The sequence below is a fragment of the Onychostoma macrolepis genome, chromosome 09, assembly GCF_012432095.1.
Source record: "Onychostoma macrolepis isolate SWU-2019 chromosome 09, ASM1243209v1, whole genome shotgun sequence".
NCBI classification, from domain to species: domain Eukaryota; kingdom Metazoa; phylum Chordata; class Actinopteri; order Cypriniformes; family Cyprinidae; genus Onychostoma; species Onychostoma macrolepis.
In genome coordinates, this window is record NC_081163.1 from 25135233 (window position 1) to 25151193 (window position 15961).

The following is a 15961-nucleotide window of genomic DNA, read 5'->3' on the forward strand; positions in this document are numbered from 1 at the left end:
TCCGCCTTAGCCCGCGGATCAGCGTGAGAGTTCAGCGGGATCACCGCAAGCGCTGCAAGTCCTCTGACCGCTCGTCAGTCAAGTCTGCCAGCCGTTAGTAGTAGAGTAGTAGTAGTAGTAGAGCTCCGGCTGTAGTGGCCATGGCCTCCGGAGCTCCCTGCACCTCCATGGCCTCCTGAGATCCCGGATCCACCATGGTCTACCTGTTCCGCCCTGGAGGCCCCTGTCCTGTAATCCTGTCTGTGTCTGTCCTGAGCTTAGTTAATTGTTTGTTAATAGTGAGAATTGGACCTTAAAATAAAGTGTGACCTTATTTATTTTTTATTTTTTATTGTCATTGTGATTGTAGGTCAAATAATATCATAATTTATCCTTGCTATTTAAACCAATTGATATTTTATAGTCATTAAATCAAAATAAAACTAATTAATTTGTTAAAGAACTTGACACATGAATTTTATATGGAAGCTTATTTCTAACATGAAAAGAAAAATTAAAAAGGTAATTGTGACTTTTATCTCTCAATTCAAAGTTTATATCTTACAAATCTGATTTATTTTCCCCTTACAATTCTGAGAAAAAAAAAGAATTTGCAGATATAACAGAACTGCAAGATGAAAAGTCAGAATTCTGAGAAAATGTCAAAATAGTGAGATGCAAACTTGCAACTGTGAGATATAAACCTGCAACTCTGAGAAAGAAGTCAGAACTGTGAAATATAAATTCACAATTACGGGAGATATAAACTCAGAACTGTGAGAGAAAAAAAGAAGAAGAATTTTTAGATATGCACTTGCAAATGTGAGAAAAAAGTCAGAATTCAGTCAGAAGAGATAAAAGGTTGCAACTATGTTCTATGTTGTGTAAATAAGCTCCCACAATTTTAAAACAATTTTTTTACAAAGTGTTTTCCTTATCATCATCTTGGACATGCTTATTTGTCATTGCCCCCTAAAACAGGAGAGATTGTTGCAGTTCTGAATGTTTACGAAATACTCCAGCCTGTTCAGTTTATTATGTCTTTTCCTTGATTATTTCTTGTACTTGATTATTATCATAATTTTGATTTGCTTTATGTAAACAGCCATTACAAACATAATCAATAGTTCAATGAAGACAGATTTCTGGAGTCAACCATCTTGCAAGTCACAATGACTGATAGTCGAACACAAATGCCTGATTGTTATTTAATTATAAGTTGATTTATTTGGCCAAACAGGTGTTTGGACTGATTGATATAATGGGTGCCATCTGTGAACTCCAGACCGTTGCTTTGAGCACCGTATCCTGTGATGGACTCATCACACAGAGCTATATTTATCTCATCAGCCTCTGTTAATGTGCGTGTAAAAGAAGGAAGCTGTTTTTAGAACATGCACTGGATGCTTTAATCAATGTAGCAGAAACAACAACTCATTGACGCAATTGTGTACATGTTTGATTAACATTGTATCACTTGCAAACATGCAAGTGTAGTAGAAGAATACCTACTACAGAAGATACCATGACTGTAACTGGGGAAAAAAAGTGGTAAAATGGAGACTTTTACTTCTCTTTTTCTCTTGGGGTAAAATAGCCCAGTAATCTTGTCTCCTCTAGAGTTCAGGAGAAGGTTTATAAAGTAAAGGGTTACACTTTATTTTGATAGTCCACTTTAGACTTTCTACTAACTATAAGTAATTTTGTAACTACATGTCAACTACATGTCAACTAATTCACATTAATTTGTAATAAGTTGACACATACCTGCAAAGTTTCTCATAGTCAGTATTTTGTATGTTGTGGACCCATCAAAATAAAGTCTTAGAAGATATTAAGCAGACAGTCTACTAATACTCCAATGACTGCTTGTTGACACGTAGTTGCAAAGTTACTTACTGTTAGTAGAATGTCTAAAGTGGACTATCGAATAAAGTGTTACCAAGTAAAGTGTATGTATTTAGATGCTGTAATTCTTTAAAGAGGTTTTACAATTACATTTAATAATTTAGCTTTCATTTTAATATTTATTTAACAAAAGAGCAACAATATATATATATATATATATAAGTGCTGTGACAAGTCCCGGTTCTTACATGGTACAGTAGTAAGGGTAGTAAGCTGCATTCTGAATTTGTTGCAGAGGATTGATAGAAAGGACCTTATCTTCCTAATGTCATATAAGCATCCAGAAAGAAATGTCTGCTAGACATGCTGAGATGCGAGCAGCTATCGTTGGATCATCAGAATGAAATGAGAGGTAGAGTTGAGTGTCATTAGCATAACAGTGCTATGAAAAGCCATGTTTCTGAATGACAGTACCTAGTGATGCCATGTAGATAGAGAAGAGAATTGGTCCAAGAACTGAGCCCTGAGGCACCCCAGTAGCTAGATATTGTGACTTAGATACCTCACCCCTCCAGGTTACTGTACCTTAAGGAAATTTAGGAGAAATATAAAAGACAAAGTTGACATGTAAATTAATCTAAACTGACAACTCCATTAAGTCTTCTTTTTATGTACAAATAAATATATGCACAAATACATAAAAAATAAACAGCTTGTTCTTTGATTATATATTTATAACCTTTTCTCAGTGTTTAGTTTGAGAGTGGCAGCAGTACTGGAGTTCTACATGTTGATTGTGTTGTCTGAGTGACATTTCTATCAGTCTAATCGGAGGATGTTGTTGGAGGAATGTTATTGGTAAAACACTGCCCTTAGGGATGAGGATAAAGTGTCTTTGAATCACTTCTGGACAGAAGACCAATGCTTATTGATCACTCTCTCTTCATATGCCCATTAGAGTATACGGGCAGTCACAGGCACTGAGCATTAGCCTGTGTATGTTTTCCTAAATAACTGCCTTTATATGTGTCACATCAATTAAACAGACTAATGAAAACAGTAGCTCACCTGACCCTCTTTCAGGTCTGTGTTGTGTGTTTTTTTTTCCATGCTCTGAATGGGTTGTGTGTGTTTGTATGTTGCAGGTGATTGACTGGATAGAGAATCATGGAGAGGCTTTCCTTAGTAAACACACAGGTGTGGGCAAATCCCTGCACAGAGCCAGAGCCCTGCAGAAACGCCATGATGACTTTGAGGAGGTGGCACAGGTGAGACAACAGCTGCATTTGATCAGATTCATCCAAACCAGACCTAGTCAAGGCAGTCCTCCACTGCCAGTCAGACTAATCCATATCATTCGTATCTAAACCACTTCTTTTTAGATTGAATCATTCAGTTAGATCCATCTAAAAACCAGCAAATAAACAGTTTCTCAGATAATGAGAGCAGTATCATCAGGTCTCAGTGACCCAGCAGCACATCCATTAAACAGATTTAAAAAAAAGGATCTTCAAAACTTTCCATTGTCAATTGTAGTGATGCACTGAATTTTTTTTTTTTACAGAAACACCGAAACTGAAACTAAAGTTTTAATTTATCTGAAAACGGAAAATAAAATGTATTTAATAGTCAATTAATTATTCAAATTTATTTAAAAAACAACACTCAAATAACAACTAGTAAAAAGTAATGTATAAACATTTTAATTGCACATAATGCAGTTTTTATATCAACTTTTTAATTATATATTTATGTTTCAACTTTTATGTTTTCACTTTGTTGTTAAAATAAACAAAATTTTCATGTATAACATTTAAACAGTGGTTGTAATGAAGACTTGTTTTCATGACAGACTTATTCAAATATACATTAAATGATAAAGACGATAGGTTAAGTAAAAATATAATGAATACCTAATATATTTAATGTATTTTGCAAAATGACTAACAATCACTGAAGCATTCATTAAACTTCAGTTAATGATTTTAACCTTACAAAACAATTTTGACCAAAACCAAAAACTGATTTGTGGCGAAATATTATTGGTTTCCGAACTTTTGTTGTATTACTAGTCAATTATGTAGTAATGGATAAAGCACAGCTCCAAGAAATCACTTTCAAACCAAGCAGCTTTCTGGTGGTCAATGTGGTTAATCTGCATGATTAATTTGAACGGGTTGCAAGCTCTGCATAGAGCAGTTTCCCAATCCCAGTCCTCGCGCCCCCCCGCTCTGCATATTTCATATGTATCTCTTATCAAGTAAGACGTTTGTTCTATTCGACCGTAAGTGCCCTGCGAAGTGAACATCACCAGATATTTCGCCATGATTCCAGTTCGAAACGAGTGTATATGTTCCATTCAAAGGGCATTAAAATGTGTGAGACGTGAATTTCAATTGTATTTATTTACAGAGGTATATGATGTCCACTCGTCTGTGTGTGAAGATGCTGCAGGCAGCGGGGCAGCGCAAATCCATGAATTAATGTCCCAAAGTGAAGAATACTTAAACACATTTCCCCTGTTCAGGGAGTAGGAAGCAATGAACACTGTATAGGGATCATATCAATCGGGACACAGTTCATGCACGTAACTAACGAGCTAGTTATCTGAATCAGGTGTGTTAACTAAGAGAGACATGCAAAATATGCAGAGTGGGCGCGAGGACTGGGATTGGGAAACGCTGGCATAGGGAAATATAAAAAAATGGGAAATCTTTTCCTCCTCACATGAAATTTCCAATCACATGTTTTGCAATTAAAATGACCAGATTGAATCACATCTGTGCACAGGGTCGTGTAAATGTTAACGACTGATCCACTGTTTACAATTTGGGAATTGGCCGATATGAAACCTGCCAAAAATCCAACCTGTCCTCCAACCAATACGCCCGTATAGGTCGTTTGTCCAAATCCCTGAAATACGACCCATCAGAGCGTATGCTACAAGTGCGCCCCTATCGGCAACAGGACATTTTCATATTAATGTTTTGTACTCTTTTATCTGCATCATAGTTCGGGTTTCGTGTAGCTCGGTTGGTAGAGCATTGCGTTATACGACGATATGTAATTATGTGATCATGCGGTCATGGGTTTGATCCCAGAGAACGCACGCGCTCATAAAATGTGCACTAAAAATCATGATTTTGCACGATTCCTGTAAGGGGTAGGTTTAGGGGTAGGGTTAGGTGTGGTCATTAAATGCAATTAGCCACCTAGTAAAATATGTACGAATACTGTGAGATCGGTGTAAAAAGTCCACATATTGCATTTAAATAAACACGCATTTTGATTGGTAATGACAGTCATATGTCATTTCATGACGACAGACGCAACACGAGACTGTCATTATTTTTACGCACGCTAGAGGGCGCTTAACTTTAAAACGTAAATATAGGTCGTAATAAGGGCTTGCACAAACGACCTATAGGGTCGTTTTTTGTTGGAGGACAGGCTCCAGAAATCCTAATCAAAGCAGAACATACTTCAATTTAAAATAACAGAATATACTTACAATTGATGTTATTGACATTCTCCTAAGTATCTCAAACTAAAATGTCAGTGTTATGAACCATGCAAACCTTTGTAAAAAAAAATGGCTTAGTTTCCATATGGGCTGATAAAACATAACTCTAAATGACCATTGGCTATGCTGTTTGAGCCTGAGACTATACAAATTGACTGTCAGAATGTTTTTTTACAGAGCGCTGTTAACAAACGAAAACTTGGATTAACATGGAAGAGACGTGATTTATCTCTTATCATGATGTGCCTAGTTTAGTCACAGTCTAACTGTACAATTGGAATCAGATGCTGACAAAATGTAAGCCTGAGTCTTGTGTGTCCCACTAGCACACATCTGCTGTGACTCCTGCCATGCAAATACACGTTTCTATCATGAGCATTTCCCATACTGCACAAATCTCAAACAGACCCCACTAGCCACAAGAAGACAATCCTCTGGATAATTACAGGAAGAGTCTTTTAGTGTTTGTCCCTTTAGTGACATTTTATCAAATTATGTTGTAAAGATGTCAGCATATGCAGTGGTGGTAGTGCAGCGAACACAAGAGCTTCAGAGGACAGCCCACACTTCAACTCCATCAAAAGAGCTTCTCAGATGGTTTCTTTTACTGGATGGGCAATGAGTTCAGAAGATATTGTATACTTTGACTATAAAATAGTTTCAAACGACTCAATGTTACAGTTCATCCTAAATACTTGTAAGTAACTTATAAATAGAAGTGTGAATATTCACACTAGATATATTTTGTTGCTGTAGATTCATCTATGGAGAGAATTGTGTGGAAATACTGGTCTTTTTTGGGTTTGGAAGAGGATGTGTCTTTTCAGGCTGTTGTTTCTATGTTGCACACAAGACAAAGGCCAAGTAAACATGATTGAATGCTGATTTTATTGGAGAACTGCCACATGCTGCCCTCGTACTGTATTGCTGAACAAAGAAAGCAACTGGACTACTGGACTTTATATGTTGATTCTCCTTCTTGATGGCTAATAAAGCAGGTACAGTGCATTAGGGACATATTTCACGCTATTATATATTTTTAGTTCACTTATAATATTAGTCAAGGTTTATAGCACTACAAATAGCCGTAATTCAGTCATCACTATTATACACCATTTACTGAACCTAAGAATTAAAAAATGCTGTTTTTGCTGCTGTAACATTTAAGACTTCTATATGTAAACAATCTCTGTTGTGATTGGATAACCTCTGCGTTCCAGTGTCATTATACTCTTTTGCAACAGTCGAGTTCCCTAAGTCAAAATCCCATTAATTTTCTACATGGTGAAACTGATTTTTAGCCTTTCAAGAGAGACTTACCATAAGCTCTGTCATTAAGTGATATGTATACTACCATTCAAAAGTTTGAGGTTAGTAAGTTATTATTATTATTATTATTATTACTTTTATTCAGTAAGGAGGGATTAAATTTATCAAAAGTGACATTAAATAATTTTTTTAATGTTACAATTTTTTATTTTTTTATTTTATTTTATTTTTTTACATTGATAATAATAAGAAATGTTTCTTGAATTAGAATGCAATTAGAATGAATTCTAAAGGATCATGAAGAGTGCAGTAATGATGCTGAACATTCAGCTTTAATATCACAGGAATAAATTACATTTCAAAATATATTAAAGAAATCAATTATTAGAAATAACTAGAAATCAGTTTTGTTTTTTTGTTTTTTTATTATTAAATAAATGCAGCGTTGGCGAGCATAAGAGAATTTGGTCACACATTAGTTTAGTGACTAATTCCTACCTGGTCTCATGGCATAAGCGTACCTGGGGGGACTTTTTAGTAAGACGCGAAATACGTAAGTACGTATCACTGATGAAAACTGACGCTTTTGAACTTTAGCATCACACATATCCAGCTTCTTATCTGTGGGTTTTCATAGACGGTAGGTTTGTTCGGTAGCTCACGGAGTACGGAGACATACTTGAGAGGTAAGGAGCTCCGGTTCAAATACTTTTTAACTACGGTTCGACAAAACAGTTCAAATCTGTATATAAGGAAGTTCAGAATCAGAATCTGAATCAGAATCAGAATGAGCTTTTATTGCCAGGTATGTTTACACATACAAGGATTTTATTTTATTTTTTTCGTGACAGAAGCTTCCACAGTGCAACAGAATGACAGTGACAGAACAAAAAACACAGATAATAAAAATAAGAATTTAAAAATAGAACTAGTAAATAAGGAATAACAATATACAAATTGACAATTGTATGTACAGGTATATTACAATAGACAGTTTTGTATGTACAGGTATATTATGTGCAAATTGAAATGTAGACTAAGTATGTGTGTTATATAAATAAGTGTATAAGTGTATAAATAGTGTGTGTTCCACAATTATTGTCAAGTGTTCATAAGATGGATTCCCTGAGGGAAGAAACTGTTTCTGTGCCTGGCCGTTCTGGTGCTCAGAGCTCTGTAGTGACGACCAAGACGGCAGCAGTTCAAAGAGGGAGTGTGCTGGGTGTGAGGGGTCCAGAGTGATTTTGCCAGCCCTTTTGCTCAATCTGGATGAGTATAGTTCTTGGAGAGTGGGGAGGGTTGTACCAATGATTCGCTCAGCAGTGCGGACTACCCTCTGTAGTCTTCTGAGGTCAGATTTGGTAGAGAATAGCAGTGGGGAGAGGACGCAACCCTGAGGAGCTCCAGTGCTGATCGTACGAGTGCTGGATGTGTATTTTTCCAGCCTAACTAGCTGCTGCCTGTGTGTCAGAAAGCTGTTGATCCACTGACAGACGGAGAGCTGAGTTAGTTTGGGCAGGAGGGGGTTTGGAATGGTAATGTTAAAGGCCGAGCTGAAGTCCACAAACAGGATCCTCACATAAGTCCCTGGTCTGTCTAGATGTTGCAGAACATAATGCAGTCCCATGTTGACTGCATCGTCCACAGACCTGTTTGCTCTGTAGGCAAACTGAAGAGGATCCCGTAATGTCCTTCAGACATTTGATGGGATGGGTTTGGTGTAGGGCATATTTCCAACACGATAGAACATACATTTTTTCGCGACGGTCCCCGGATATTTGAATTCTGAACCGCCGCAATACGTACCTGAAGCAACGTAATAAAAACACAGCAATACATACCTGTATCAACATAATAAAAACGTGCCAGGGTTCACATAATGAACCCGTGTTTAGCGCCACTCAGTGGACATTTCTCTTTGAAACTGCGGCGAAACGTGCAGTAAGCTACGTAAAAATGGTCGTGAAGAAAAGTACCCTGAGGAACGTATTTTTATGAGACCAGGTTGACTAATTCTCACTATTAACTATGACTTTTGCCTCAGTAAACTCCTAATTTGCTGCTTATTAATAGTCAATAAGATAGTTGTTAAGTTTAGGTATGGGTTAGGGTTAGCGGGTCTAAAATATGGTCATGCACAATAATACATTAATATGTGCTTTATAAGTTCTAATAAACAGTAATATGCATGCTAATAAGCACTAGTTAATAGTGAGAATTGGTCCCTAAACTAAAGTGTTACCAAGTCAGATTGTAAGCCATACTGGCCAAATTACCAGTGAAGAACTACATGACTCATAATTTAAAATTAACCATTCGGGGTGTGTTTCCCCCCTTGAATCGCAAACATCGCAAATTTACTTGGTTGAACTACAGCTCTCAACTTGTAGTTAGAAGCATACTTTGACATGTGGACTTCAAGAGATCATGCTCTTGGGAACAACAAGCAAGCTAACATGATTAATTTAGTAGAAGTTATTACTTCTCCACATGCGCGTGCATAATGTAATGATAGTTTTATATTGTTGAACCAATGTGGTTCAAACAACAGAGATGTAACCATGTTCAGGAAAGAGTTATGACTAGCTAGTTAGTTTCTACAACGATGCATCTTACTACACTTGTTAAACAGTGAATTACTTCATTGTACGGGAAATGTTAGAATCTAACTACTCAATGCTGTCATGTACAAACTAGATAAATTTGAGTTGAATTCACATTTTGTCATCTTAAATAGGATTAGATCCTGCTGAACTGATATTTGTTAAACAAAGTTATGTTAAATACATTGCACGGTATTAATCTGACAGCGCACAAAAGAGATGAAGATCACTGGACACTAAGCCCTGCCTCTCTCATCCACATAATTCCCCTGAGATGAATAATCCATAATATCCCGGATGACAGATCGTGAGTCTCAGTGTCATGAGAAGGGCTCGAGACAATCTGACTCTGTCTAAATAAGCCAAAGGGATTTGTTTTGGCTCAGCCATTATTGGTATCCAGCGAGACATATGCAGCTTTTGTTATTCTGACATCTGCTTATCAGACATATAATATCCAAGAACAGACTGACAAAGATGAAGAGATGAGACAAAAAAAAACACCTCTAGACACTTTCAGGCCAAATGCTGATAGAGTGATGGATTCATGTCTAATTTGACTTATGTATGTATGTGTGTGTGTGTGTGTGAGATCAAGAGGAAATAAGGAATGCAGCATATATAATAGATTTTTAGTGCTGTTAACCCCAAACCAATCCCTAATGTATTTTAAAGCCGCAATATATCACTAATGTGGTAAAAACAGTGAGCTAGTTCTCAGGCTTTTTACTGTAATAATATTAGACAAGTTTATGGATTACTGTATGTACAGAAAGCAAAGGAAAAATTTAAATTCACTTCATCAATCAACTTATAATCAAAGATGGCATAGAAAGAAGATAACACCTGATTCAATAATACCTATATTACAGGATTGTACTGTATGTACAGTAACATTAACCAAACAATGTGTAATAAAAGACCCTGAGTGTACATAAAAAAAAATAAGTTTATATCAGTGTCATTATAGTAAAGGAAAAATTATTTATCAGATTTAATATTCACTGAAAAATGATTTACTTTGAAACAGTTTTCACTTGGGAATTGCTAGTAAATTAAATAACTTGTTGCAAAGAAACACCAAGAAACACACTGAATTAAACATTACATTTTGAAGTAGAAAGACTGAAATAGTATTTTCTTATAACACATACTCCAATGGTGTTTGTCATATTTGCAACTTCAAAAAAATCGAACAGACAACCTCTTTTACAAGTTATTAATATAATGCAGATCTGTAATTAATTCAAATATGAATGCATATGAAAATATCAAAGTATATCGGCACCCTTTAAGTGTTTTAGTTAATGATCTGTTCAGAAATGTACAGTCAGACCTTTTCTTTTCTTTTTTTTTTTTTTTTGCCTAAGGATAATAATAATAATACTAATAATAAAATCTTAAGTCTAAAAGTAGCTCTTAAAAAACTCCTAGGTATAGGAAAACAGGCTTTGGTCTGTTTATTAATAATGTCCTCTGTCAAGACAAATACAGCAGCTGAGCATGAGGATAAAAATACAAAAAGATTTGACCCTTTGTAGCTCATTGTTACCCTCATTTAATAATTTGCATGAATGTGTCTTATATATCTATTGCTTAAGTTTTGTGAGTTTGATGATTATTGTCACCTCTAAGTATGTTGATATTGCTTCCTTTCTCATGGCTTTTGTCCTGAACACTGATGTCACAATTTTCCTCTGTTCAGTAACCACAAATCAAGCAGTAAATCCACTGGGATACAGAGAAATATCCTTAGCCACAATAGATGGCTTATTTATTTTTAAATAAATAAAACAAAAGTGTTAAAAAAAAACAGTTACACTTTATTTTTGAGGTGTCCTTGTTACAGTGCAATTATACATTTAAGTACTGAGAAATACTAATTAACTACACGTACTTACTATATGGTTAGGATTAGGGTTTGGCTTAAGGTTACTTGCATGCAATTATGTATAATTAATTGTTATTATAATATCAAGTACATGTAACAAGGACATCTTAAAATAAAGTGTTACCAAAAACACTTTTGCTATAAAGTTTACAGGAAAACAGTGTGACTGTAACATGGCTGACGAGACGTGAGACGTGCGGATCCATTCGCAAGCTTTTATTAGGCAGAGACGTGGTCGTACAGGCAGGGTCGAAACAATGGCAAACAGGCATGGCAGGGACAAGACAAAGAGCAATCCTAGAGCAAGCAAAGGTCGACGATCGGCGAACAGTGTCCAGAGGGCAAGGCAGAGAGATAATCCAGGGAACGCGGGCTAGAAATCAACACGGGAAACCAGGCAGGGAAAACTATCCAGGGCTTTGTAGAGTAGCTACTACTAGGAGAGCGGTAAATGCATACAATACTCGGCAGTGTGGCAGAGAAGGTCCAGGGTTTAAATAAGGTGTGTGATCAGTGTGTGCGTGGGATCAGGTGTGCGTGTGATTAGTGCCTGCAGCTGTGTGCTCAATTAGTGCAATGGATGATGGGAAATTGAGTCCAGTGTGCTGTGAGAGTCCATGTGGTGTGTGGTGACCTCTAGTGGTGAATGAATGGGAGTGCAGACCAGATTCGTGACAGAGCCCTCCCCCTAAGAGCGGCTTCAAGACGCTCCCCACAGTCTATAATCAGGAGGGAGGTGGAGCGGAGGCGGAACAGGGGGAAGGATGGAGGGCCAGGGCCTTGTGGAAGCGGAGTGATCTGGGACCGAGGTAGAGCTGGCAGAGCAGGAAGCCAGGGCAGTGTGGACGGGACTGGAACCCACCAGGGCGGAGCCAACGGAACACGAGCCCACCAGGGCGGACCAGACGGGACTTGAGCCCACCAGGGCGGACCAGACGGGACTTGAGCCCACCAGGGCGGACCAGACGGGACTTGAGCCCACCAGGGCGGCGCAGAAGACCACCAGAGCCAGATAGTGGACCACCACAGCGGAGCAGACGAAGCAAGTGGAGCAGAAGACCACAACGACGGATCAGGAACCCACAGCAGAGCCTGGGACCTAGGGAGAATGGAGACATAAAGAGGAGAGAGAACATGCACGGACCCAAGGGCCGAGGCAGGGAACACAGAAAGTTAATTGACGGCCTCCATAGATGTGACAGGACAGAACGAGAGTTCATTGACGGTCTCCATAGCCGTGACAGGACAGCACGAGAGTTCATTGACGGCCTCCATAGCCGTGACAGGACAGAACGAGAGTTCAGGGACAGCCCTTCTGGCTGCGACAGGACGAGACGAGGAGTTGTAGACGGCCTCCATAGCCGTGACAGGACGAGAGTTCATTGACGGCCTCCATAGCCGTGACAGGACAGAACGTGAGTTCAGGGACAGCCCTTCTGGCTGCGACAGGACAGGACGAGGAATCAAGGACGGCCTCTGTGGCCATGGCAGAGCAAGACGAGAGTTGGTGAGTGGATACCACCGACACCTCCGGAGGTTCTGCAGCGGTTGCCGCCACCTCTGGAGGTTCTACAGCAGTAACAGTCTCCTCGACCGCAACTCGACAGACCGAGAGAACATTGCAGGGTGCCACCACCATACAAGAGGCTGAGGCGAGCCCGGCCGCTTCGGAAGGTTCTGCAGCGTGTGCCGCCACCTCGGGCAGTTCTGCGGTGGTGTACGCAGCCCAAACGCAACATAAAGCGATTCCCATCAGGGGAAGTGCCTCGGACAGGGGAATATGCATAAGAACAGGAGGGTTAGTGTGAGTTGGTTTGGGGATACCAGCAGTGCGTGCAGACACCAGCGGTACATCCCTCAAACTAGATATCAAATTGGGATAGTGGAAGACTGACCTTGATGATCTGGGTGTGTCAGCCCGGACGTGACGTGACTCTGGAAGGTCAGCTGCGACGTGCTGCGGTGACTCTGGACGAGCAGCTGCGACGTGCTGCGGTGACTCTGGACGAGCAGCTGCGACGTGCTGCGGTGACTCTGGACGAGCAGCTGCGACGTGCTGCGGTGACTCTGGACGAGCAGCTGCGACGTGCTGCGGTGACTCTGGACGAGCAGCTGCGGCGTGCTGCGGTGACTCTGGGCGAGCAGCTGCGGCGTGCTGCGGTGACTCTGGGCGAGCAGCTGCGGCGTGCTGCGCGGTGACTCTGGGCGAGCAGCTGCGACGTGCTGCGGTGACTCTGGACGAGCAGCTGCGACGTGCTGCGGTGACTCTGGACGAGCAGCTGCGACGTGCTGCGGTGACTCTGGACGAGCAGCTGCGACGTGCTGCGGTGACTCTGGACGAGCAGCTGCGACGTGCTGCGGTGACTCTGGACGAGCAGCTGCGACGTGCTGCGGTGACTCTGGACGAGCAGCTGCGACATGACTTGGCTCATGAATAGCAGCAATGACATGACGGGGTGTTGTTGTGGCCGCCATTTTGTGCTCGTGCTCTAGTGTAGCTGCCACTTTGTGTGTCTGCTCCAGTGTGGCTGCTATCCAACGAGAGAATGCGGTGTCGCGTTCCTCCGCGACACCCACAGTGGAAGCTGAACCAACAGACCACAGAGCATAATCCAAGAAACAACTCAGTGATGAACGCGGCCCCTCGCGTCTGAGCTGAGATCGCAGAGGTGGATTAATGCTATCACAAAAAATCTCAATTAAGACTATGTCTGGTAAATCGGAATAATGAGCAAAAACTAAAAATTGCCTAATATGGGTCTCCAATGAATGTGGGCCTTGTTTAAGGGCAAACAATTGTCTATTTGTGTCCATACCTGACCAATGTCCGTCTGAGAAGTTGCTGGATCCTTGTGTGGCCGAGTATTCTGTAACATGGCTGACGAGACGTGAGACGTGCGGATCCATTCGCAAGCTTTTATTAGGCAGAGACGTGGTCGTACAGGCAGGGTCGAAAGGGACAAGGGGGCAAGACAAGACAAAGAGCAATCCTAGAGCAAGCAAAGGTCGACGATCGGCAAACAGTGTCCAGAGGGCAAGGCAGAGAGATAATCCAGGGAACGCGGGCTAGAAATCAACACGGGAAACCAGGCAGGGAAAACTATCCAGGGCTTTGTAGAGTAGCTACTACTAGGAGAGCGGTAAATGCATACAATACTCGGCAGTGTGGCAGAGAAGGTCCAGGGTTTAAATAAGGTGTGTGATCAGTGTGTGCGTGGGATCAGGTGTGCGTGTGATTAGTGCCTGCAGCTGTGTGCTCAATTAGTGCAATGGATGATGGGAAATTGAGTCCAGTGTGCTGTGTGCTGTGAGAGTCCATGTGGTGTGTGGTGACCTCTAGTGGTGAATGAATGGGAGTGCAGACCAGATTCGTGACAGTGACAGAGAGAAAACAGCTCTGAACTATTATATCTGCAAGGCTTTATTCATGTGGACTCATCTAATATTTGCCAATGAAACAGATTAAATCTCTCACAAGAAATGTAATGTTGTAAGTGTGTGTTTAATGAAGGATTGAAACCCTCTGGAGCTGTAAATGTGTTCTCGTTCTCCACAGTCACAGCAGGTGAATACACATGTAATTATCTCATGTTAATTAGCTGACCTCTCCTGACAGCATCTTACCTTGCATCTGACAGTGAGGAATCAAGGGGTAAAGATGCTCTTGTCCCAGCAGCCAATGCACCGCTATTCCTCTGTTTTTGGCTGTGTTAGGGCCACGGGGTGATAATCCGTGATAAGTGCTGGTTCTGATGGGGTTCGTGCTGATTGTCCTTGTGAGATTTTCAATGTGTCTTGGCTTTCTGTAAAAGTTGATTATTAGCATCTAGTTGATTATTAGCATGCCTGTTAATAATATATTGGCACATAATAATATATTGGCATTGTTAATAACATAAAAGCACATGTTCTGCATGACCATATTCTACATCCATAATCCAATATTGAGAACAACATCTGAACTCAATTGAACTATATTACAACACTAACTTTGCAACACTGACACTGTTATTGAACTAAACTGAATCCAGTTGAACTGAGCTAAATAATGACTCTATTGTCTTCTGTAGAGCGGAAATTGAATTAGTTTCATAATTGATTTTACAACAGTAACACTATTATTTTTCTTTTAATTACTGTGAAGCTGGTTTAAAACAATCTGTATTTTGCATAAAGCACTATCAAAATATATGTGACAAATATTATGTCAGTATCTGAATGTTAACATTTATTGATCAAGCTTTGCCTTGTCTTCTCTTTCCCGGATCAGAACACCTACACTAATGCAGATAAACTCCTAGAAGCAGCCGAGCAGTTGGCCCAGACGGGCGAGTGTGACCCTGAGGAGATATATAAGGCAGCGCGACACCTGGAGGTCAGGATCCAGGACTTCGTTAGGAGAGTGGAACAAAGAAAACTACTGCTGGACATGTCCGTCTCTTTCCACACGCACACTAAAGAGGTAAGACTGACACACATACCAGGTGGATTGCAGAGGAATGCTGGGAGGTTTTGCTGAGCAGTGCCAGATGGGCTAGAAGAACACACTGTTTACCTCTCCAGATGCCAATCAAGACCTTGTGTGAAACGTTAAACGCTTTTGCCATTACGTAATTCTTGACGTGTTTAAGGCACGTTGCTGCAGCAGTCAATATCAGTGATTATTAGTGATTTATTATGCAGTAATGTGACATCACGCTACATCCATCACCTCATGCACCCTGCATTTGAGGAGGACAGAGAGTGTAAATATGTTGGAGGGTTAAGTGGCACAATCCATCTTTCTTGGGGGAGGGGGAGGGGGGTTTGGTGCTGTGCTTGTCTCATGGAGCACTTGCGTGAGCTATA

At 40.3% G+C, this 15961-nt stretch overlaps 1 protein-coding gene across 4 annotated transcripts in view; it reads left to right on the top strand.

Annotated features, from left to right (window-relative positions):
• The window catches only part of kalrna (kalirin RhoGEF kinase a), a 259304-nt gene that overhangs the window by 130892 nt on the left and 112451 nt on the right, over positions 1-15961 (top strand). For all 4 annotated transcript variants that reach the window (XM_058786373.1, XM_058786375.1, XM_058786377.1 and 1 more), the window contains 2 exons: positions 2973-3095; positions 15384-15575. In XM_058786373.1, coding sequence (XP_058642356.1) covers positions 2973-3095; positions 15384-15575 — 315 coding nt within the window. The remainder of the gene's footprint in view (positions 1-2972; positions 3096-15383; positions 15576-15961) is intronic.